At 50.7% G+C, this 24,344-nt stretch overlaps 8 protein-coding genes across 8 annotated transcripts; 5 read left to right on the forward strand and 3 right to left on the reverse strand.

The window, feature by feature from the left end:
- Positions 1–737: 737 nt before the first annotated feature.
- On the forward strand, positions 738–2,213 carry VFPPC_14389 (NAP1-binding protein; the record flags this gene model as incomplete). The annotated part of the gene is made up of 1 exon (XM_018292158.1): positions 738–2,213. One exon carries the CDS (start codon positions 738–740, stop codon positions 2,211–2,213), a length of 1,476 nt encoding a protein of 491 aa, XP_018143934.1.
- Positions 2,214–3,103: 890 nt separating this feature from the next.
- Positions 3,104–4,253, forward strand: VFPPC_08354 (NADH-cytochrome b5 reductase; the record flags this gene model as incomplete). Its single annotated transcript, XM_018287080.1, has 3 exons — positions 3,104–3,148; positions 3,260–3,626; positions 3,685–4,253. The coding sequence occupies 3 exons, from the start codon at positions 3,104–3,106 to the stop codon at positions 4,251–4,253; spliced, it is 981 nt and encodes a 326-aa protein (XP_018143935.1).
- Positions 4,254–4,898: 645 nt separating this feature from the next.
- VFPPC_17823 (hypothetical protein) lies at positions 4,899–5,129 on the forward strand (the record flags this gene model as incomplete). The annotated part of the gene is made up of 1 exon (XM_022429501.1): positions 4,899–5,129. One exon carries the CDS (start codon positions 4,899–4,901, stop codon positions 5,127–5,129), a length of 231 nt encoding a protein of 76 aa, XP_022285445.1.
- Positions 5,130–6,293: 1,164 nt separating this feature from the next.
- On the forward strand, positions 6,294–7,331 carry VFPPC_08355 (membrane-associating domain-containing protein; the record flags this gene model as incomplete). Its single annotated transcript, XM_018287081.1, has 3 exons — positions 6,294–6,464; positions 6,540–6,886; positions 6,950–7,331. 3 exons carry the CDS (start codon positions 6,294–6,296, stop codon positions 7,329–7,331), a joined length of 900 nt encoding a protein of 299 aa, XP_018143936.1.
- A 400-nt stretch (positions 7,332–7,731) lies between these two features.
- On the reverse strand, positions 7,732–10,273 carry VFPPC_08356 (peptidase, M28 family; the record flags this gene model as incomplete). The annotated part of the gene is made up of 4 exons (XM_018287082.1): positions 7,732–7,841; positions 7,894–9,269; positions 9,331–9,875; positions 9,935–10,273. The coding sequence occupies 4 exons, from the start codon at positions 10,271–10,273 to the stop codon at positions 7,732–7,734; spliced, it is 2,370 nt and encodes a 789-aa protein (XP_018143937.1).
- A 2,665-nt stretch (positions 10,274–12,938) lies between these two features.
- On the forward strand, positions 12,939–15,002 carry VFPPC_08358 (MFS transporter; the record flags this gene model as incomplete). The annotated part of the gene is made up of 5 exons (XM_018287083.1): positions 12,939–13,005; positions 13,225–13,533; positions 13,597–13,859; positions 13,920–14,406; positions 14,461–15,002. The coding sequence occupies 5 exons, from the start codon at positions 12,939–12,941 to the stop codon at positions 15,000–15,002; spliced, it is 1,668 nt and encodes a 555-aa protein (XP_018143938.1).
- Positions 15,003–15,551: 549 nt separating this feature from the next.
- On the reverse strand, positions 15,552–16,808 carry VFPPC_14390 (metallopeptidase; the record flags this gene model as incomplete). The annotated part of the gene is made up of 1 exon (XM_018292159.1): positions 15,552–16,808. One exon carries the CDS (start codon positions 16,806–16,808, stop codon positions 15,552–15,554), a length of 1,257 nt encoding a protein of 418 aa, XP_018143939.1.
- Positions 16,809–19,593: 2,785 nt separating this feature from the next.
- On the reverse strand, positions 19,594–21,723 carry VFPPC_08360 (F-box domain-containing protein; the record flags this gene model as incomplete). Its single annotated transcript, XM_022428607.1, has 3 exons — positions 19,594–20,714; positions 20,774–21,484; positions 21,654–21,723. The coding sequence occupies 3 exons, from the start codon at positions 21,721–21,723 to the stop codon at positions 19,594–19,596; spliced, it is 1,902 nt and encodes a 633-aa protein (XP_022284405.1).
- Positions 21,724–24,344: the final 2,621 nt, after the last annotated feature.

Consider the following 24,344-nt stretch of genomic DNA (forward strand, 5'->3'; position numbering starts at 1 on the left):
AATGGCCATCCATGCATGTATGTGTCCATGCTTCCATGTCCCTTCGTCTCTCAAATCAAATCAATCAGACCCAGTGCCAAACCTCATCCACTTCCGCTCTTCTCTCACCCCCAAATCCTTGAATCTGTCAACCCGCGACCGACCAGACCCTTTCCCCGACCAGGCATTTTCGTCGCAAATACTCGCCTTGCGCTGCGCCATCCATCAAATGCGCGCTTCCAATCTCACGCTCGAAATATCCGACAAGAGACCTTCTTCGAGTGCCTTTTAAACATCAAGTGGGATTAGCCAGCTGGCGCCATCCTCAGCCAGCCCTTGGTTCGGCGCTTTACTACCCACCCCCTTCTTGAGTCTGGTACTGGCAACTTTCGTCTACAACACGACCATTGTCCAGAGCCCAACAGCTTCTCTGCCCTTCATTCGACGCACTTCGGTTGCCATAACCTTCAACTACCACCCCGAGACAATTCCTGTCGCTTTGCCTGTCTTCACTGACGTGCAAGAACGTCGCTTGGGCCCCGCCTGCGGGGTCTCCTCTCGCGCGGCTCTGCGATCCATCTCGACTGGCGTATCGTATAATCCAACATCTCTGAGGACCAGTTGACCTGAAGGCCATCTTCCCTTCGGGCCTTATTGCGATTCTAAATTCCTTCGGCAGCTGGTTCTCGTCCGCCCACACTCTACTACTACCACTTCTCCTGCTGCTACTGCTGTGAGGAATGACTGCGACCGCTACAATGACGGATGCCTCATCCTCACCAGTCTCGCCGCCGCAGGGCTCGTCCCCTCCAGCAAACACAAACCGCACCTCGCTACCCCCATTGACAACTTCGACTCCTTCGCGCCGAAGCAATCTACCTCGACCAATGTCTCATGCCTCCAAAAGCCGGCTGTCGCAGTACTCAGCGGGATCCGTCCCCTCGAGATCACGACCCGGCTCTCACATGTTTCCTTTGTTTCCTTCTACCCTCTCCTACACGCTGGTGAGGGACTTCGCCTATCCCTACGCTCATCCTATGCACTATGGCCCGCCTCCAGAACCTTCCGGGCCACCATCTGGTCTGACCACACCCGCTAGCGAGACCCGGAGACTGTCCGACCCGCCTGCATCTTGGGATCAGCGAATGCCCTGGGACTCATGGACTTCCGATGGCTTCAACCGCGGCCATGATATACCGCCAATTCAGTTTGGAGATGGACCGCCATATAGCGAAGACGAAGACCTGCAGAGCCCAGTCGTCGCAACTCGCCACCGCAAGCATAAGTCGACATCAGCTGCACTGGGGCACAGCAGAGGTAGGGCTGGCCGAGAAGGAGACATTATGAACGTGTCCAATTACGACAGCGAGAGAGGCTATTACGTTGGAACAGGCGGAGATGGAAGCGAACGGTACTACGTAACCCACGGGGGAGAGGCCAATGGCCCTGGCGGCGAGTATGTCACTTACCCGCCTGATCAGGCGCGACACAGCCATGGGTACCATTATCATCAACACGGCCATCAACGGGAGAGCTATCGATCCGGTTCGGAGAACTCTAGTTCTCCATCTTCACCGGGATACCATGACGCAGACGAATCTCGCTATTCCCGAGACTATCAGTTCACCATTACTTCACCCGACGAAGAGTTTCACGGTAAGGCCGTGGCATTATTCGATTTTGTCCGCGAAAATGAGAACGAACTACCATTAGTGGAGGGCCAGATCATTTGGGTTTCATACAGGCACGGACAAGGTTGGCTTGTGGCCGAAGACCCAAAGACCCAGGAGAGTGGACTGGTCCCAGAAGAATATGTTCGACTGCTTCGAGATATTGAAGGTGGTATGAACAGTTTGACGGGCAACCTTGGCGACGGATGTACATCCCCCAACGAGGCTGATACGCCTACGCAGGCGGAACATACCGGCAAAGAGAGGCAATCATCAATCACTTCAACCAACGGATACCACCAACCGGTTGTATCCGTCTTTTCAACGTCCAGCAAGGATTTGAATCCCTATCCAACCGAACAGTTGGGTATTCAAGCCGGACAGACGCCTCCCCAGGTGATCCACTACCACGGGCAACGGGGTGGCAGCCAGACGAACACTCCTACCATCTCGCAACATCACGAGCCGGGAATGACTCGCAGGGCAAGTCAGGATTCAACCAATGACGGCGATGCTAGTTCCACGCCGGTTCAAGAGCACCCAACATCTGTTGCTGATCAGTGAAAGAAAGTCGTCGACTCTATCTACCTGCACGGAAAATCCATTGAAGGCGCTTCGATGGACCCGAATAATTCGGAGATTGAAGATAATGGCAAGGTTAAGACGACCTTGTCTATGAGATCATGTTATTTTGCACATCTGTTTGATATCACGATGCACGTGCTCTCTGTCTGGCACTATACATAACAGCGACATATACGTACGACTTTCAGTCGTCGAGGCGGTAAATGGACGACTTACAACTTCTCGTATGAAATGAGACCGAATGCCTAAATCTAGAGGAACAGAGATGACGGAGCCGAGAGAAGGAAGGGGATATAGCCATGAATTGGCCAGGAGCGTGGTGGCTTAAAAGGTGGGAAGTGGTAGCTGCGAGGTGCTTCAAATCATGTTTTAAGCGAGAGAAGGGCGGATTTGTATAATTCAGGAATACATGCATTTTGTCTGTCACTATTCGAGTGCAGACAATGACTTGGCGTCACTAATACCTTGTTGATTCGTCAAATGCCTCGTGTCAAATGGACTATGTTTTGCAACGTTGGCTAACAATATGGCATGACTTATGAGGTGGATCCCCTCGAAGGGATGAACTTGTAACACCGCTTATCAATCCATATGCCGATGATGTGCTTGGCAGTTTGTGTCCGCACCGTTGCACCAACGTTTTTGCGGGCCAACCTGAGCCATCGCAGTGGCCATCCCGGTGGGTAGTCACGTGGTTGGCGTCATCAGCTCGCTGGAGCCCATTGAGCTTGCCCGAATTACGCCGGCAGCTGCGACCGCACGGAAGCTTGGGGTCCGAGTCCCTCTCTTGCATCATCACCTGGGAAGACGATTCTGTGTTTTGACCAAATCTCGTCAATTGAACGGATACGTTTAAGACGCATTTGAAAATGTTTTCCAGATCTGTTTCCCGCGTGGCTCAGCCACTCAAGACTGTATGTGTCAAGCTGACAATTGATCCTTGCCTTTGAACTTACCCAAGTCTTCTTGCTCCTGCGGAAACCACGGGATGTTGATGCTGGAATTTGCTGCTAATTGGACTGTAGCAAGCTCGCCGATATGCGACAGAGTCAGGATCACAGGGCGGATCCAACACTTTCCTCTACCTTGCGGGTGGTGCTGCTGTCGCCGGCGCTGGTTACTACTACTTCAGCGGAAGCTCCTCTGTCGCCGCAAAGGTGAAGGAGGCTGTCCCTGCCAAGCCAGCGTTTACTGGCGGCGACCAGGGATTCGTTTCCCTGAAGCTGGCTGATATCGAAATCGTCAACCACAACACCAAGCGTCTCCGTTTCGAGCTCCCAGAGAGCGACATGGTTTCCGGACTTCAGATTGCCAGTGCCATCCTGACCAAGTACAAGGGTCCCAACGACGAGAAGGCTACTCTTCGACCTTATACTCCCATCAGCGACGAAGGTAAAACCTGGCATACCTTAAAAAGAATGTACAATATACTAATACCCAAGTGTGGTAGGCGAAAAGGGCTATCTTGATCTCTTGATCAAAAAGTACCCCAACGGCCCTATGAGCACGCACATCCACGACTTGGTTCCCGGACAGCGCCTGGACTTCAAGGGCCCTCTGCCCAAGTACTCCTGGGCTGAGAACAAGCACAACCACATTGCCCTCATTGCTGGCGGCACCGGCATCACGCCCATGTACCAGCTCTGCCGATCCATCTTCAGCAACCCCAACGACAAGACCAAGGTCACCCTTGTGTTCGGCAACGTCACTGAGGAGGACATTCTTCTCCGTCGTGAGCTTGCTGAGCTGGAAAACACATACCCTCAGCGGTTCCGTGCTTTCTATGTCCTGGACAAGGCACCCAAGGGCTGGCAGGGCGGCAGTGGATTCATCTCCAAGGATTTGCTCAAGACTGTGTTGCCTGAGCCCAAGGAGGAGAACATCAAGTTGTTTGTTTGTGGGCCTCCGGGGTTGATGAAGGCCATTTCTGGCCCCAAGGTTAGCCCCAAGGATCAGGGTGACCTGTCTGGCTCGCTGAAGGATCTTGGCTATACCAAGGAACAGGTCTACAAGTTCTAAGTGAATTGCAGTGATGGATGGATTGCTTGCTGTACGATAGCAACATAGACTCAAGACATAAATATAGATATTTCTCTGGTCGGCATGATTCTGTTATTATAGAGTGACTGGTTGTCGTGAACAGGTGTGTAGGCCATCTGCGCTTTGCTGGTTAGTTGGAAGAATAGGACAGGACCGGACCGGACAATATTTGTAATATTCAGCTGGTATGAGGACGGGCTGATGTATTGACATCTGGTATTTTCGTCGTGCTCGTTGCGCTCATCGATTAGAGTGATAACCTTGCGGAAGGTGTGATGCAGCGTGACAAGCGAGGAAGGGACGTTCAGCGTCAGCTTGACTTTGCCTCGTCTCAGAGCTTGCATTCTCCCTTTCCAAGGTATTGTCCCGTGGCTTCATTCATCAAATTGACCACCCGGAGGTTTCCTTCAAATCTGCGGCCGCCATCCGTCAATGACATGCTTCGTCAAGCTTCGCTATAGGGATATGTATCTCGAGGGCTCTACATTTCGAATCTGGGGACTAATCCCTTGTTTCGGCTCGTGAGTACCTGTTCAATTCGCACCAAGTTGGCATCTTGAGGTCATTAAGAATTCCACGAATGACAAAGGTGAGGACTGAGAAAGGAACATGCCAGACAGACACATGCTTCGTCTCCCAAGACTGGCACATGCAAGTTTAAGAGCCCCGAAACCGGGATGCATCGCATGTCTTTGGCGTGCCCCATGCATGAACCCACGTCTTCAGCTTCACACGCGACTCGACGCCATGGCGCAGCATGAACCGAATCAAATCACCACAGCGTTCATGACCACAGCCTCTTTTGGTAGTTGCGATTATCTCTCTTCCTGTCAAATTAGGGTTATCTATTCTTAGAGGTCCGAGGCTGTGCGACTGTTGTTCGCTTTGACGCCTCTGCCGCCGCTAGTTTCGCAGTGTTGCCCGTGCCGCTGATTCATCGAGCAAAAGTTTCTCTCGCGAGGCAGGATTCGGAACAGTGTGATGGCTGTTTGAGCCTCACGTTGGGCTTCTGCCGTATAAAATCAAGCAAACCGAGATTAACGACTGGGGTGGGCTGCCAAGGCTTGTGGATGGTTTAACCTTGACTCAGAACGGTAAAACGTTAACCAGGGCCTGTCCAACAACAGGCAGACAAGTGGAAATGCTGGAGGATGGCAATGGGCTGGAGACACGCTAACTGGGCGATCGTTATCATGGGAGTTTTTGCTCTCAAGGACGTGGTCAAAGTCCAGCCCTGCCACCTTCACAGAAGAGGAGGACATCTCTGTAGGGCTGAGGCTGTGCCTTGGACACCACGAGGTTTCGAGAAATATTTGCAGTTGATGAAGACGAAAGGAGAATGCTGATTATACGACGGCCACGTTGAAAACGCCTGTTATGGAATTCTCTTATCGCCCAAAGAGCATTGACTCAGAGGCTAAACACCTTTTGAACTCTGCGGTCTTCTGGCAAAACGAATGTGACGACCCGAGAAATACGGAGCATTCAGGTCGTGTCCCGCAATCTTAATTGCAGAAACTCAGTCGGCCTCATGATGACCCGACTGGTTCTCCCAAGCAGCCACCAGAGTTACCCCTGTCAGCCGCAACTCCTAGTGCAACCCAACTCGCGCGGGTCTTTGGTGGCAGTCTCTCCTTTTCGTCAAGGTCGATTAGGCCCTGGAGGCCAGTAGAGGCCTGCCATTTCACTAACAAGACCCACAAGGCAGATTTATCTTTGTTCAGTTTGAGGTTTTCAAGTGGCACGAAAAAGTCGTGATGAGACTGAGATGGGGCTGGAAGATGAGCTTTCTCGTGTGGCTTATTCCAAAAGGTCGGCGCCTTCCCGTAGTCCTGGGTATATCAGTGTCGGTCCTGAAACCCCCCTTCTCAGCTCGCGTTTCTGTTTTCTGGTGTTCTTTTCCGATTTCTTCATCTCTTTGTTTTATTCATCTTCTCCTTCGAAGCGCCTCCTTGCTTGAGAGTGCTGAGGCATAGTCTTTTGTAATCGTGGAAATATTGGGCAAACACATCGTCAATCATGGTTCTCCAACGTAAACCCGGCAGGGAACACATTCCCAACTATCCTCCTGGATGGGTTACCATTCGATACCTCCAGCTTTTCCTCGCCATTGCCATTCTTGGTCTGTCGGCTTACACAATCTACGCGACCCGAGCAGCGGCTGCTACCAACGGCCTGGGACTGTTCTCTGTAGGTGTCATTCCTTGGATTTGACCGATATTCATCTCAGAGGGATCACTAACACAAGCTCGTTTTTCACGACAGGCTCTTGTCACAGTCATCATTAGCATCTGGCTGATTTGTGCGCACACGTGCTCTCCCGGCGCGTACAACTACTGGGCCAACTTGTTCTGGGATCTCTACCTCTACATCTTCTGGCTCACTACCTTCTCCCTGGCCGCTGTCTGGGCTGGTCTTATTTTTGCCGCTGACAGCATTTACCACACCAAGCGGAAATCATACAGCTTTTGCGACAACTACTTCGATAACTATGACGATGTCGGCTACTACAACAAGTACTGCAAGGGCAACGGCGGCTACTTCTATGGAGTGGACTACAAGGTCTTTGGCGGTGTTGTCGCTGGTATTGCTGGCCTTGGTGCCATCGAGTTGTATGTGCCACCTCTCACTGCCTCCTCTCTTCCGTAGACCATGAACTAACTAGACCTCTCCAGCCTTTTGTTCTTCATCGCCTGGGTGACGGACGCCGTCGTCATCTACCGACACCGCCGCGACGGTGGCCATGCTCGAAAGGGCCGCGCCATTGCTGGATCAGCTGCTGCTCCTTACCAGGTCCAGATGCAGCCCCAGGTCAAGTCGGACTATCACGCCGTTCCTCAGCAGGGCATCCCATTCACCCAGCAGGAGACCGCCTACCACCCCCAGGGAATGTACAACCCTCCTCAGCAGCAGCCATTCTACCCGCCTACTCAACCTATCGCCCCTCAGCACACTGGCAACACGTTCGTCCAGACGCACACCCCTCCTCCCGGAGGTTATCCTGCTCCTCAGTATCCTCCTCAGCAGCCTGCTGCTCCATACCACCCGAATTACTAAATCGGCGGCGTTGAGGATGCGTTCTAAGTCAAGGCTGTTGTCGGTACAAATCGGGGAGCAAAGGGTGTGATACAATGGAAACATGGGTGGTCTTGGCTTCAAACAGATTGGTATATGGTCTTAATCTAAAGTGTGGGTTTGCATTGTTGTCATAATTGCGACGACGGGTAATCAGACGGGTGAGGGAGTTTTAGGCGTCCATATCATTGCTTAGTGGTATCATGGTAGACATGAGATTAATGCAAAGGAAAAGATGATTATTTCCAACGTTGCCGTCATATCCTGAATATATTGGTCGCTTCATCTTGAGTTGCGGCCTATAGAAAGTATCATGACGGCCAAATATGTACCAATCTATCGTGTGTAAACCTACGGGCTAAATATGTTGCCATAGATAACATTAAATACTCTTTGCGGCCCTGACAACACATCGATCAATGATACCCGCCCATTTAAGACCGTTGGTATAATCTTTGGCGTCGATACTCTCCATGAGACCGGGGTACACGGCTACAAGACAGTGTTAGTATCAGACGTGAAGACTTGCGTGCAGGATCCTTACCTCCAGAGTAGCCCGTCCACAGACCAGGCGCAAAAACGACGTGCTTAAACCAGCTGCGGTTGTCCAGGCCTCCTTCAAAAAGGAAGTGTCTCTCAAAGAACTTGTACTGAATATTGAGTTTGGCGATGGTGGTCCACAGCTTGATCTTGCCGATAATGTTCCACCAGGGAAGACCGTCCTCTAGCTTTTGGTTGGCCCACGCAGCACGCTCATCTAGCTTGGCGGCCTTGGCGCGGAGATCACTGAGAGATACGCGGATCTTCTTTAGACTGGCTTCAAAGGCATCGGCACTGCCCTTGACGTCCTTGGAGTGGGCGGCTCCTCGCATGGCGAAAATGGCTTCTTCTGAGGCTGGGTCCTCGCCTGTCTTGAGCTTGTCTTCTACCTTGCCGAGGTATGTGCCTAACGCGTCGGCATATTCTGTCGCGCCAAAGGGGATGACAATGGTGTCGGCCAGCTCTGACAGCAAAATGCCTAGGACCCTTGACATGGCCAAGTGGTACTTGAAACCAGGGTCGCCATACTTGTTCATCCAGTGGAAGCTGTCGTAGTTGCTGTGGTACTGGTATACAGGACCATTTGGATCGGCTTTGAAGCCCATGTCGATAGAGGGAATTCCGGCAAAATCTTGGAATGCCGTAAAGTCACTGCCACTCCCCATGGTTCTGATCTTGCCATCCCAAACATCTCCAACCGTTTGACCGGGGACAGTCTGGTTCGGGGATGGTACTTTTTGCGTTGCTTCTCGTAACACTTGGTTGAGGAGAGGAGCTGCGGCGGCTCCAAAGTTAGGTCCAGAAGCACCGACATCAACGTTAATGTAGGCGACGTTGGCTTCAGTGAGCCAGGGGAGATACTCCTCCACCCATTCGGTGCTTCCAACCAGTCCATATTCCTCACCATCCCAGCTGCCAAAGACAATGGTTCGCAGAGGCTTCCATCCAGCTTCCACTGCCTTACCAACGCTACGGACAACTTCATTCAGAACTGCAGAGCCACTGTTGGGGTCGGCAGCGCCGCCAGCAATCCACGCATCTCGATGGTTTCCGACAACGATAACCTCGTGGGGGATGGTTCCATTGACGATTCCGATTACGTCCCATTGAGGAGTGGTGACGTACTCCTGCTCGTTATACAAATTCAGTACCAAGTTGTCCGGGGAGGGCCCTATATTGTATTCCACGCCCTTATAGCCAAGACCAAGGTTACTTGTCCAGTAGCTACTGAAATCGGATGCCTTTGGCCCATGTCCATTCAGCGCCTTCAGGATAGGAAGAGCATCTGCATACGAAATGGGTATGGATGGAATGGATGGAGTAGAGTCGTCGGCGGGTGCTCGCGGAACACCCGGTTTCGATGGATAGCCTGGGGTAGTGCTAATAGAGAACACTATTAGTTTTTGCTGCCACACTGTCGAATTTGTTGCAAGGGACTTACGGATCACCTGGGCGGGTGCTCAAAAACTGGACGCTTCCACGCTGAACGCTGCCCTCATTCCGGGCAGGGCCCTTGGGATACTGCTCGTATCCATTCGCCTCCGTTTTATCACCATCATCACCGGGATCGCTGTAAATCAAGGCGCCGACCATGCCCAGTTCTTGAGCACGCTTGACTTTGAGACCACGGAAGATGCCTCCATATTTGGCAATGGCAATTTTGCCCTTAAGATCAATGCCGGCGTCGACAAGATCTTGGTAATCTTGATAAGTTCCGTAATTCACATACACGAACTGACCAGTGACGTTGCCGCTGGCAGAGTAACCGTGAAAGGTAGGAATACGATCCTCGAGTGCCGAGGTAGCGTCCTCCTCCAGAACTGGCTCGGTCAAAGAAGCATTAAATTCGAGCTTCCACGAGTCGCCCTTGTCAGACTTCTTCAGAAGCGATAGACCGTGATCAACGGGATAGTTGATATAGACATCATATTCGGCAATACTGGCATCCACACCCCAGCTCTGCCACTTCTCCCTGGTCCAATCTGCCTTGAGGAATGTAAGCTGCCGGTTGACGGAAACGCACGGGGAATTTCGACTTGACTCACTTGCGAAAAATTCTTGCCGGCCAAATGAGGGCCAGAGGTGTAATACCGACTCCATTCTTGTGCGTGGTCTGCAGTTGGGGTCTCTAATAGAATCTTCTGGAGGTCTTCGTGAGACAGGCGTTTGCCGTGCTGATGCGACTGCGAATAGTGGCTATGACGGCCATGATGGTGGTGATAAGGCCAGATAAGAAAAACGTGGGTAAGGAAGGAAGCGAATCCCAATATGAGGATACACGTGCAGGCGATGGTGCAGAATCGTCGACAAGTGTGATGACGATATCTCCTCCGCGGCGGCGCAACGCGAACCGTCTGGATCAACGGTGTCGACTCGTTCACCATCTTTTCAGGTTCGGCCGAGAATCTGGAAACGATGATGTAGTCAGTGAGCGATCATGATGTGAGTATTGAAGAAGGCGTGAAATGAGGTCAAGGTGTGCTGCGTGGCTGGGCGTCTGATGGTGTCATGGGGTCGGTTGTGGTGGTACCAGGTTGACGTTTATTACCCCACGCAGTTGAAGTGTTGGACTTGACTCTTGAGAGCAGACAGCGCCGTTGTTGGTGGGCTTAGCCTTGAACTTACAATTTAACCATGTCTTTCCAAAATGCCCCAATTGAAGTATTCCAAAGGGAAGGAATGAATCGTGGATTAGGTAGAGTGACCAGATTGCAGCCTCTGGTGATGCTGCATAGCAAAACTATCTCAGATCATAAATGCTGTTGCAATTAAGTCAAGTTGCTGATGAGCTCCATGGGCTCGATGACGAATTAGAGGGGAGCTTGGTTTATTCAGCAGATGGCGACGTCTGGTTGGGTGACCAGACTGCTTCTGTGGACGACAGCAGATCGCGCCGGGTAGGTCCAATGGGTCACTCCTGCCTGTTTCGTGGGGATGGAGTCACTGTACCGTGTCTGGGTTGGTGACAAAGCCCATCAGCAGGCGGGCCGGTGGGTACGGTACCCAACCAGACGTTGAACATTGAACTGACATTCTGCATGTGGGCTTGAAGTTGTCAAGTGGTTCGCGCTTGGGCCTAGCCGACATGTACAAAGAGCCAAAGTCAGAGCAATTTGGAACACCTTGTAAGAAATAATTGCACCATAGTTACAGCGTAGGATTCTATGCAAGACTTCGAACATGACGACAGAGAAACATGAGACCAAACGCAACGCGCCAGCAGGGCATTCGTTGCAGTTTGAGCTGGACACAAGGATGATCAGCAGCAACTCCAGTTTCCTTGAGTTTGCCATGGGATTCAATATGTTACTTGTCACAGCACTCTCACTGCCTAAAGTGCGTTGACTCTTTCTTACTGCTCCCCATTCAGACACTCAACACAATCACTAAACATATGTCCGCCACGCATATCTCAGCCTTCATGCCTACGTGGGGGCCAATGGTGCCTTTTTGGGTATTCACCTGGCGTCTTCGGCCATCTGCTCTCTATTTTCATTTCGGACGGTGCTCCCCCGAAGTGAAGAAGTGAAGTGGACACGGCCGTTGGCTCAACCCCGACAACGGCCGGCCGGTGTTTGTCCCACTCGACAAGTCGACCACCAAGTTTTCTTGCCTTTGACAAGCCTCTCTGCGAAATCACCGCAATGCGTAGCCAGTATTGTCTTGCAATTTGTCATGGAGAGGAACGAACCGTCTAGGGTTATCTGTATTGCTAGCGTTTTATTTTGCTAGCAATCCTCGTGAATCATCAATATTCTTTTTGTGCTGGTCTTACAAACCTGGTCTGCACAACTGCCATCAAGAGAGACGCACCGATTTCGCTCCCGGCGCCGAACCGGCACTGCGTGAAACATCAGCTGGCTGCTCACGGACTCACTCCCGAAGGGCGTAGTTCTACTTCTGGGTGAACAGTGGATGATGAGAAGCCGAGTTCGTACTTCGTACCCAGACTGGTGTTTTGTTGGTCCTAACAGGCTTCCTGACGCCCGGCTATCTTTGTGCTTGGTGGCACAGTTTGGTCACGATGCCACAATTGCACAGGCCCCAGCCCACATTTCCTCCAGTTTGCCGGGGTAAAGACGTGACACATATTGCCACATTCTGTAGTTTGATGCAGCCGGTTCTATGCAAAACTCCCCCGGAAAATGTCCGCAACAGGCACCAAAAGTATCCCAAAGACGGCAGGTTGATTTGTCGAACTGTACTCCGTACCTCGGTTGGTCTCCTCACGCAAGAGGCTGTTTGCTACTTCTGCAGGTTTGATGTGCCGTGTGAACATCCTGGTCTTGTAATGTAGCTCCTGCTGAAAGACATGAAGTTTGCTGCAAGCTGATATGCATTACAAGCTGCCGCACACCGCATTCCAACAAGAAAGAATGAGAATTAGACACAGCTGTTTCGAGGACTTGTGGGGGAGAATTCGTCACCTGGATCAGCATCCAGTTTCTCAATTACCGGCCATCGTAAATCTTTGTCGATCCGGTGCTATAATAGGACGTACATAAGTCTCATGCCGATGAATGCAAGCAAGTATCCCGCTCCCGTCCCGCGACCATGCCACCACCGGTTTGCAAGCCGTAAGCCCTTCATCGCTGTTCCAACAAGGGTTCGGAATTGGCGCCGCAAGCCTTACGAATGACCTGAACGTCCGGTGGGGATTGAGGCCCCAAGTGCTGTTTATTATCCGCTAGGTGTTTGTGGCCTAATTTGACAGACATGGATCATCCCCGTCACTGTTCTTGGATACCTTGGGTTGGTTCGCCCCTCGGGTTCTCAACTTCACTCACGATTTTTCTCCTTCACTGGATTCTGGATTTGTTAAATGGTTTTGCAGTAATGCCTATATCTCATGCTGTGCTGTGCTGTCGTCAGATTTAATGCTCTGCGTAACACCTTGTGCTAGCTATTGTTGATCCAGACTTCGTTTCCCAACTCACCGTTACTTTGGCCAAGGCGGACGCACCTCTGGCGGCCACAAAAATTGTTTCGGGCGCCCAACAACGCCACCGTGAGGACCTCACATTGATTTCACTGTGGTCGTCCAAGAACATGAGCGATGATGATTCACAAGCGCGACCGCGGCCACAGCTGCCGTTGCAACAGCTGACTATTTTAGGTAAGGAACATTTGAAGGCATAATGTGATGAGACGATATCGAGGTCGGAACTGCGATTTATTTACATATTTCCCGTAAACCAAGCCGAGCAGAATGGGAAGGAGCAGCTGGTGCGCCTTCCGGAAGCTTGCCTTCCACTCGTACCTCACAATCTTCAACCAGACTACAAACAATTTTCTACTCTCCTGAATTCTCTTCTCCTGCTGACACTTAATTTAGCCGTCGCGAGATTCGCAGAGCCCATTGCCACAACATCCATCTTTCCTTACCTTCCTCAAATGGTTCGGGACTTTGGTGTTGAGGAAACCGAAGTCGCAAAATGGGCTGGACTTACTTCTGCAGTTTTCTCAATATTCCAGAGCTTTGCTGCAGTACCTTGGGGGAAAATAGCTGACAGCTGGGGACGAAAGCCAAGTCTCATCACTGGCTTATTTTGTACGATGGTCTGCTTTATTGTTTGGGGAATGTCGACAAGCCTACCTATGGCTATCACTGTGCGGGCTATCCAGGGCGCTAGTAATGGAAATGGTCCGTTGACTCTCCCTTTTAACCCATGATAATTGTCCTGGATGGAGCTGACCGTGCTGGCAGTCGGAATTATTCGAACTATGGTGGCTGAGCTTGTACCTGAAAAGGAGCTTCAACCCAGAGCCTTTTCTATCATGCCTCTTGTCTGGTCGTTGGGATCTGTAGTTGGACCGGCCTTTGGCGGGTTCTTTGCTGACCCTGCCAAGCAATATCCTTCGATTTTCGGAGGTGTATGGTTTTTCGAAAAATTTCCGTATGCTCTTCCAAATTTGATTGCAACGTTTTTCTTCCTCGTATCCTTGATGAGTGCAACCCTCTTCCTCCGGGTACGTTTCTAAATTCTGTTTGCCATGCAAATGTTGCTCTTCTCTGACATCCCCTAACAGGAGACGCTGGCTTCCAAACAAGATGACCAAGACTGGGGCCTTTTGTTCGGCAAGCGCCTCAGTAGAGCACTCAAATGGAATCGTCAACAAGACAAGAGACGGAGATCCTTTGTAGACGGCGAGGCCACAGCCCCCTTAGTACCTAGCAAGATTCGACCTAGGAAGAAGGAACGCGACTCGCCGGCCCCGGGGTTCGTTGAGATCTTTACGCAGCAAAGTGTACTCATTATGCTGGCATACTTCTTCCTTGCCTTTCACTCTGTCGCATATGATCAAAACGTCACAGTATTTCTGAATTATCCTGTCATGAAACATACTCCGGAAAATACGAAGCTGCCCTTCTACTTTAATGGCGGATTCGGTTTGGAGTCAGGGCGTATTGGCACCATTTTCATGCTGTATGGAATCACATGTGGCCTTGTCCAATTCATTCTATTTTCTCCCATGGTCACTCGGTGGGGTGTTTTGAAATGCTATAAAGCTTGCTGTAAGTAACGAAATACCGTAGACGCTCTTGCGACTAACTGTCCGATCTTTTTAGGTGTCGTCATGCCACTGGTATACCTCCTCACACCGTATACGTCGTTATTTCCAACGTACGAGACACGGCTGATGGCTCTTGCGTTTGTGCTCATGCTCAAAGCATTCTCCATCATTGTCGCTTTCCCCGCCGTTACAATTCTTTTGACCAATTCGGCCACATCACTTAAAATTTTGGGCACCCTCAATGGATTCGTCACCATGTTCAGTGGCTTTGGCAGAGCCATTGGTCCGGCCAGCACTGGACTTGCATTCAGTTGGGGAGCCAAGAATGGATACGTTGTTACGGCCTACTTCTTCTTGGCACTCATTGCCGTGCTGGGTGCCATCCCAGTTTTCTGGGTTGTGGAAGGCGACGGTCCCACAGCATCTGTTGAAAACAGTGATACTGAGGATAATGAGACGCTTGTTGGGAGCCACGTTTTCGTGGATGAGTCTGCAATTGACGACTCTGATGATGATTCTCAGGAGACACAACCTCTGCTTTCAGATTCCAGGAGTGGAACAGCCTATGAAGCTGTACGGTCTAGGGCAGAGAACTGACCTAGACGACGTGCGGTCCGGAGAGAACTTGAATTGTCCTCGGGAACTCACATAGGCCGGGAGGGTAGAAAAATTACTTGCGGTCGAGTGTGAACAACGTGTCCCTCGTCCGAATGGGGAGAAGAGGTAAAGGGGGATTTGACGTCTTCTTGGAGGATATCTAATGAATGTACCAAGAATTGCATATATGGCGCTGGGAACTTATATATTGCTTGGATAGACTAGCCTATTCTAGGTTGTTAAACAATACATAAATAATTTTCAGGATTGAATGCCTAGGGGTTTAAATGGTGTGTTGTACGCCGCCACAAATGCTACAAAACTGGATGCCAATGATCTATACACATCAACACGGAAATTCCCAAGACCAAAAGTAGACAAACTCCGTAGCCATGCCTATTACAAAATACAACCCGTCGACATACAGGGGGACGAATATGCTCATGTTTGATCATTTCTGCAGCAACCTTTTGAGCAAGAAAGGAAAAAGAGCGGAAGGGAAATAGAGGGGTTAAGAGACACACAGAGATTACAGAAGAATTGGTGGACTCAAGCCCATGCAGAAGAGCTCTGCTCAGATCCATATTGCAAGTTGGCAACGACCTGCGCATGGTCTCCAAAATCTTCTCTGTTGCACAATTGCCATTCTTCTGGGGGAGCATGTCTCCTCGGGAGAGGAGGTTGCAAGTAGTCTTCATGCTTATACGCGTGATTACTGCTCCAACCAGTTTGCTCAAAACTCGACGCACCATGGATGTCGTCCAAGCCATGGCTGTACTCAGTAGAGGAAAAGTCGTCACCACGCCATCGAGATAGGTCAGCCTCCATATCTCGCAAGCGGAGGCAATCATTGCCAGCCCAATCATCGATAATGCCAGCAATTTGCCGAAATCCGCTTGTGTGTCCCCCATCCTGCTGGGCTTTCAGCCCACAAGTAACAAACATGAAGCTGTGAATCATTTCATGCAGGAATGTGGAGATGAGCAAGCGTCGATTGTACTGTGTATCTCTGAGGATAGGCGAAGAAAGCACGATTAAAGTTTCCCATCCACCAAGGCAAGCACTTCGCCGAATTGCCGTTGTACCAACAATGTGGTTCTTGTATTGGCCCGACAGGGAATGGCTCCAGTCCCAGATGACCCTTTGTGTAAGACGATTGGCAAAGAAAAGCTCATTCGATGCGGAAAATATGCTCTTTAAGGCGTCATTATCTAGTGCGAATTCTGCACCCCGAAACCTCGGCTTGATGAGGGCTTTCAGGATTCGTTCTGGTTGCGAGTCTGGAAATCTGCGTTGATAGGTCGCAAGGTGTTTGCGAACGAAGCGCGCGGCTTCAGAATCTCCAAGATACGACCCATACCGGTCATCCTCTGTGGAGTTGGCGTGTTGGTGTGCTGTTGTGTCAGAGGATATGGACAAGCCGGATTCGGTTCGTTCCAAGGGCACGGGGATGCTACTTCTGGAGTGAAAACTAGCAGAAGTTTCGTCAAAATTGGGCGGTTTTGGTGATGGAGATGGTGATGGAGCGCTGTCGTGGGCATGGGCCTCTCGTATAACAAGAAATGCTAAGTTCTGAATCGGAACCGACTGAATTGCCTGATCGTTTGGTGAATATCGAGGGTTATAATCGTACGTTGCATATGCATCCGAATGGTGGCTGTCGAGTTCTCCTTGAGTGTTGAAATAGTCACTACTGTTGCCGCTTTGCCTAGTAATGACATCTTGGTTGTTGGCGTGACGGCGAGTGGCATATTCCCCGTCTTGAAGCGGCCTGCCGTGGCCACCTCCAACAACCCAAAAGGCCATCGGTCATGCTATTGCGTAGACCACAGGATGCGTTCCGATAAAATCAGGATCGGGAGGCAGAAGATTCCGCCGGGATTCTCCAAATGAAAGAGGGAATATGGAAACTTTGAAGTTGAAAAAAAAGAAAAGATCTAAGGTATGTCTTAATTAGGTGGAGGATGACGGCGTCTTTTGAGCGGTGTACATCCAAGCGAATGTGAACGGGCGTAACCAATGCAGCAATCGGCGGTACACTGAAGCAGACAATCAGACCAGTTGACCAGACCAGACTTTACTCCGTACACCAGCAGCTCAAATGCTCTGGAGCTGAGCGCCGAGGACAGTGGACCAAGCCACTGGAACGGGCCAAGACGATCTAGGTCTGTGCAATGGGCGACCAGCGAGCGAAGGAAGTCGGGAAAGCTGAACAAACAACCAAGTCACGATGATGGAGAACAGTTGCAAAACATGTTGGGGGCAAAGGTGGAGGAACCAGATTATTCAAAAGAGACATAGAAGAATGACATGGAGGTGTCAGTGCGAGCTTAAGAGCAGAAAAAACGGACCTCGAGTCGAAGCTTCCGAAGTCCAGTTCAATGCATGTTTCTCATTTGGCAGGAGCGTCGTGGTCATGCCTTCCCTTCCCTGGATGCATCAGCACTTGCTCCGTCGTCGTCGTCTGGTCGCCTGGTCGTCTGGTCGTTGTCGTACCGACGTCTGACTATGACTCTGGCTCTGGCTCTGGCTCTGGCTCTACATCTGTTTCTGCCTCGACCAGCTGGAGCTGCATGCGCGGAGATGCATGCAGCCTGGCACTTCTCCATTACTTTTTGCCCGTCTTCACCTTGTCTCTGTCTCTGCGAGATTATGGATACGATCAATCAATCAATCAATCCCTCCATGTCGCCACCTGCCTCCTCTGGTGCTGTCAAATCAGCGTTGGCCATGACTTGTTTAGGTCCAACATCGAAGTCGCTAGACTCAGCCAGACGTGACGTTCAGGTAGGACCATGGGCATACGGCAGCCTCCAATCCTTGCAGCTTGCATGAAGCCAACCAGACCAGACACTAATAATTGCCAGAACCCAAACCGGCCGTCTCCAACTGGTGGGTGATCCAGCGTGAACGCCTGCCTTCATCCTTTTGAACAGCTAATCAGTTCACGCACACGACGACTATTGACAGCTCTCCATACCCTGAGACATTGGATATCACCATGCCAGCCTATGGGAACAATCCGGCCTGCTCGCCACCACAGTGACAGCCTTCCAGCATGATCGGATCCCCCTACGATGCTCCATCCGGACCTTGATATCCAAAAAAATTTGCATCATGCGTGCTTGCACGGCAAATCACACTCCCTGCTGCATCTCCCATCACCTTGCATCAACATCGAGCCCCACAATGTCCAGCAATGTCTATCTGGCACACTGGTGTTGGCCGCCATCTGTCTTTGTCGACTTGGGTGTTCCTTGGCTGCCATGGCACAGCATCTGATGGGGTTCTCCTTGCAGTTGTTGAAGCCCATATTGGCTAATTCGCTGATCTTCACAATCTAAAATTTTCTGATATATCTTGAAACGAGGAATTAGACAACGCATCATTAGCCCGTGTTATCGTGCCTAATGGCCGAACATGTCTGCCCAATCCAGTCTCAGAAACAAGAAAAACCGCCCTCATGTCATAAACCAAAAATGGGGCATTGGGCTCCAGTTGCCTGCCGTCTTCCTCAGCCTGGCTGGCTCAGCCTCACATCACAGCACAAACAACACACTCTGCCCTTCTACGCCTCCCACTAACGAATTCACACAACTTGAAAGCCGCTGTTGATTTGCTTCCGTGTTGTTGGTATAGCGGAGCGGCGAAGCCATACGAGCATCAAAATATGAGGGATGCTTGATTTTCCCTACGTGCGTGTTTCTGTGTACACACCGTGGGTATTCTGAAAAGGAGTTATTTGACTCAGCTGTTTGACTCCTCAATTGGCAATTACGGATTGGCTAATGTGTTGTTGCCATCAAAGGCTGTTGCTCAACCGCAAGGCTTCATTGGGCAGCGAACAATCAAGGTTGCCCAACCAGGTAGGTAGGTATGTTGACGTCAATTCCCACCACGGGTTGAACAACCCATTTTTGCCTTGGGCATCACGCAAACAAGAGACGCATCATGCACTGGTGTCCTGCATTCGAATGCAATCGGAACTTTACTATACGTGCTTGCTAGTCATGCATCAATTGGGCTTCCCTGACCTGCAACTGATATATCATCTTTGATATTCCTTGGACCCTTTGTCTGTTCATACCCTGGCCATCAACTTCGACTGATGTCAACTGGACGGCTGTGCAAACTATTCCAGGTTTGAACAAAAGCCACAGCATTTGAATGGGCTGTAAGTACCTAAATATAACAGCGAATACGCGTCGGGTTCCCATGGTCCTTCTCAAACAGGGGCTCATGATACGAACCTGGCTGCGCTTATCCTTCCAGAGCCACGACTACCCGAAGCCCTGGTGATACTGTCGGGCTGGATGAAGCACTGCACAGTTTTGATCAAAACAAGAATGCAACCTGTCGTCATTAAGTGTCTTTATTATATGTATGATGCTAGATAAAATCGCTGAGCATGATTTCAAACCACTGTTTGGTGGCAGTTACGTATCTCATCACGCTGCCAAAATGTCTCATAAGTAATCGAGTCGTCTTTGGACATGCATTCAGCATCGTCCACATCGCCCGTTTCTGCAAATTTCTTCTTTTGGTACGCCAAACACCAAACACCAAACACCGAATCCAAAACCCACCCTCTTTACCGTGGCCCATACGTCGGATCGCCTAAGCTGCCTATGAACTTGACCTCATCGGCTTGTCGCTCCAGCGCACGTCGCATTCTATGCGCGTACTGCTGCCTCTTTTCGTTCTCTGCGTCCAGTTCAAGGCCCTGAGCCTCGAAGTCTTTTTCTTCGAAAATCGGCGATTTCGTGAAGCTCACAAGACCTAATTTTTCTCCAGTCCATAGAAGAACATTGTCGTTGTTGGGCCGATCGTTTCCTTGCCGACATTTGGTCGAAATAAGCTTGCGGGCCATGTCATCTGATGCGGGCATCGAAGCAAACAACGACGACTGCTCCTCAGTATCACTATGCCCAATTCGCATTCTCCGACACTCGGTCGAGCCATCCCGCTCAAACCATTTGATGAAACCTGATCCATCCGAGAACACAATTTTCGAGCCGTGGTTCTCTACTGAGAGAATTGTGGATGAAGCAGCTGTTTGTCGATTTTTCGTGACGGAGTTTTGCAGCGTTGAATCACCCCCAGTGCCTGCTGCTGAGCTTAGACCGTATATTTCGAGGGACCCCTTCGACTTGTAGCCGCCCCCGGCAATTAAGGTCCTACCTTCGCCTTCAGACTTTAGTTTGGTTACTTGCTCGGCCGTCAGCTCAGCTTGGCGGCGGACTTCGGTATCGACGGCGGAGAAGGGGTATGGAAGGGCAGCCAAACTCTTGACCAGCGCGCCAGAGTAGATTGACCCTACAATTGCTGGAAATTTGCGCCGATCGTAGTGTAGAATGTTGGAAAATCGCCCAGAAACGTATATGTCGTCCGATACCTGATCATGTGAACCTGGCCGGGGAAGGTGCAGAATGCTTATTGGGGTGGGTTGGGACAAGGAAGCGTAGGGGGGAAGCGGTTTGGTGTCAAAGATGGCTCTAAATACGTCTGCTTCATCTCTCTGGTACCCGTCCAGTCGATCAACTACATCGCGAGATGCCATTGCTCTCATACGAAAGTCGTGCAGATGAATGCCCAGGGAAGTACCCACGGTCAATGGAACGCCTTGGTGCACTTTGGATAGGGTCGTGATAGACCATTCGAATGATTCCCGGCTTACAACCTCCAAACGGTTCAGATCCACTTCGATAAGGTCTGGAAACATAATTAGCTCCATTCATACAAGCTGTATAGTCGGAAGGCTGTAGGCTTACGACTTTGGACAGCGAAGAATGCCCTGTGGTTGTCATTGTTCACGCTGACACATTCCGTGACACCGGTGTCTATCTTCTTTGATCTTCTGCTGTTTTGGTCACCAGGGCCATCAATGAAGAGTATGCCCGGATCGCTGGATGCAAGTATGCTACCTTGCTGACCTCGTGTTCCTCTGACATCCCACAGACAGACTGATCCATCGTCCAGCGGCGAAACTGCGAGCATGGTGCCGGCACCATCGTTTCCATCGTATGGACTGTACAACGCCATGCCTCGTGCCTCTATGGTAGCCTCAACACCACGGTCATGCATTCGCGGAGTCTGAAGCCAGTTGACACATGTAGGGCCATGTCTATGAATGTACTCGTCGTACCACGATACTCGTTCGCCGGGGAAGACAGGGTCCCAATTGGCCATATCCTGGAGCTTACGCGAGCGACCGGTGAGGGTGGATGCCGTCAAGAAGTCGTCTCGATATACTGGACGGGTAGGAGAGGATTCGGGATCGCTATCCAATTGCATTGGGTCATGGTGGGAGGATTCACCATGGCGTTCTGCGAGGGGCCGAAAAATGTTGCGACGGCTCTTGAGTGATTGGTACCATTGTGAATTTTCAAAGGCCAACCGTTTCCATAGCTCATCGTCGAGGCAAAGCTCACGGAGCCTTCGACAGACAAGCTGCAAGCTGGTGACGTGATGGGGCTCGAGGTCTGGAATGTGAGACCAAATGCTTTTGATTAGCGTACTGCTATTTTGATGTTACACGAATTGTGCAGGGAGCAGGAACATGGAGCAGAGCAGGTCCAAGGCTGTTGTTGGCCTGCACAGCCAGATAGATGCCATTGCTGGAGGGGCAGTGGGGAGGGGCTGCAAGCTTACAGCTTAATATTTGGAGGAGAAGTTCATCCGGGAGCTCGTCCCATCGCGATGGACTCTCTGATAAAGCCATGGCGCATGGTGACGAGCCAGAAGAAAAGAGAATGGGAGTAGCAATATTAAGGAGTGATATTGGATGGATGAAAGGGAATTCGAAGGAAGGGGAAAAGAGAAAAGAGAAGCCGTCTGCAATGGGTTGAGGTTGCAGCCAAACCAGACCAACGACTCGACTTGCAGAACAGTGCGGAAGTGGACATGGCATGACATGGACATGGACATGGACTTGAGGGTGGATGTGGATTTGAAGTGGATGTAGGTACCTGGGTAGATAGACAGGTGTCTGCTTGCCCGCTTGCCTGCTTGACTTGACTAGCCAGAGTTGGGATGGACAGGCAGATGGAGCACTAGGGAAGGAGCATTCACGCTCATGCCCTGAGCTTGTATTGGCCGAGACGAATTTACGGACATACGTGGAGACGTGGATGCGGCTTGTGAAATGTGGAAAGAGCGATCAATGATGGTTGCGGCAAACTTGGGGGGAACGGAACCAAGTCTGGCGTGAGAGTTACTGCAGATTGTACCAGGCATGATGGCTGGGCCAACAATTGCACACGCTGCTTTAATCCGGCTTCCTCTCCGCCACCATCACACGAGCAAACCCATGGCCGAGCATACACGTGGTCCAAACCTCCTGTTGAGCCTCTTTGTGCCTGTTGTAGGTTGGTCTGGCGAACCAGTGGCTTGCCGACTCGTTATCGAAGATTGATGCATGGGGTTCACTGCTCACAGATTCCGATGGGATGACAACGATGCCGCCCATGCACGAGATAGTAGGCGCCCCATTCCACCTACAAGGCAACCCGTTTCAGGAGCCCTGGCCCTTGTCTCTGGCATTTCGTTTGTTCTGTTGGCAGAAGTCCGACAGGCAGTCTCACTGCACATGCCTTCAGCAGTCTTTCGCAGGGGAGCTGGATCGGCTGAGCCGAAACACCAGACACCTATCAAACGCCATCCAACGTGGAGGGTGGGCCGGACAGGGGACGGGAATCTAGTGCGGCACTCATCCGGGATTACCTTGTCTCTGGTGTTCCTTCAGATTCTGAATCATCTCCATTCTCTTTGTTGGTACTCTGTGTGGTTTCCATCATTTTGAAACGACCTGCATTTCCAGCCCGTGGAGAGTATGCCTCGGAGGGGGCGAAGGAGATTCACGCACTCGGCAGTATTAACAGTCTCTTCAGCCAGACGATTTGATCTTTGCGGTGCAGCCAATCAAACCTGTTCTCCATAGACTCGGAGACCGTTGAGGGCCAGCCGAATTTTGCGTGCCTAGTGGTTGGATGTTGAATCCTACCCATATAGAAGCAAGAAAGCCTACACGCAAGGTAAATGGTTCAGCCACAACAACACAAGCTACCTGGTCACGCGAAGTAGGAATGGTTTGTTGGCTTCGCGAGTCTGCTCAAAACGCCAGAGACAGACACTCTGCTGGCCACAACTTCTGTGACATCCTTGCTGCGAAGAGTCGCTTCCACAAAAGATGAAACTGGAAACGCCAAATCCACAAAACACTTTATTCGCTTTTGATCATTCTACAAATTTCCGGCCACGCCACTGCCCATTCAGGCAAACGCAAGATCTTGCTGGTTCCACAGGTAACACAGGGTCATGGTGTTTCGATCCAAAAAAATACACGAGGAAGTGGTCCATCTCCACTAACCCCACGAGCCACTCCGAACCACTATATTGAAGAATCAGTTTGGTAAGATGCTTGAATTTGACGAGAAGCTCAAGTTGCCAGTCCACGATGCGCTTTGCACGCGTTGAGGGAGAAGGAAAGCGGTAAAGTCCATCCCCCAAGCACTGAGACGCCAGACTTCACCAAGCATCAGCATGTTATAACTTTGAGCTCTAGTTCCAGTCGCTCCTTGGCTTGTTTTTCATGTTGTGTCATCTATTCATCAGTCCAAACCCATCCATCCATCTCCACGGCTCCACCTTAGGGCCAGAGGCGTTCGGTGGATACAGTTGCACTAAAACGCCGTTTCCACCGGCAAAGCTGTGGGGTTCGAGCTGTTCTGCACTTATCTTGCCTCTTGTTTTGAGGTTTGAGGTGCAGAGGAAATGTTCTGAAACGAGTGATTTATTTCATTCAGTTGCAGGCCTTGGGTTTGACCAGTGGCGTCAACATGGCGATCTGAGCAGTTACCAACATCGGCAAATAAAATGCGTGTTTTCTGTACATGCAAATAAATCCCTTGCTCTCGAGAGCAAATATTTGTGCAGGTTGTGATCTTGGGTTGGAACCTGAACTTCAGATGACAACAAGGTAAACTCACATTCGCTCGGCTCAAACGCGTCGTGTACGCGTCGTGCTTGCGAGGTTTCCAGAAAATTATGCAGTTTAATTTAAGCTGTGAACTTCTTGTTTGATCTGAATCGTCCGCAGTTATAAGGGGCTAAAACGTTAGGAGTTTGCCAAGTTATATGGAAGAATGGTTTCTTCTTGAGCCCTGGATAATTGCTCTACTCTATAGGCTGAAACTGCGGTGTCTACTACCATTTTATAATACAGCCATTTCTAAAGTGCCATGCTGCAAGAAGTGATATTTTCTAGCTTTTAGAAATCTCCTCTGCTGTAAATAAAATCGACCTCGAGGTCATTCTCGCTTACTCGGTCCTATCATGTTTTAG

This window comes from Pochonia chlamydosporia, chromosome 4 (assembly GCF_001653235.2).
Source record: "Pochonia chlamydosporia 170 chromosome 4, whole genome shotgun sequence".
Classification (NCBI taxonomy): domain Eukaryota; kingdom Fungi; phylum Ascomycota; class Sordariomycetes; order Hypocreales; family Clavicipitaceae; genus Pochonia; species Pochonia chlamydosporia.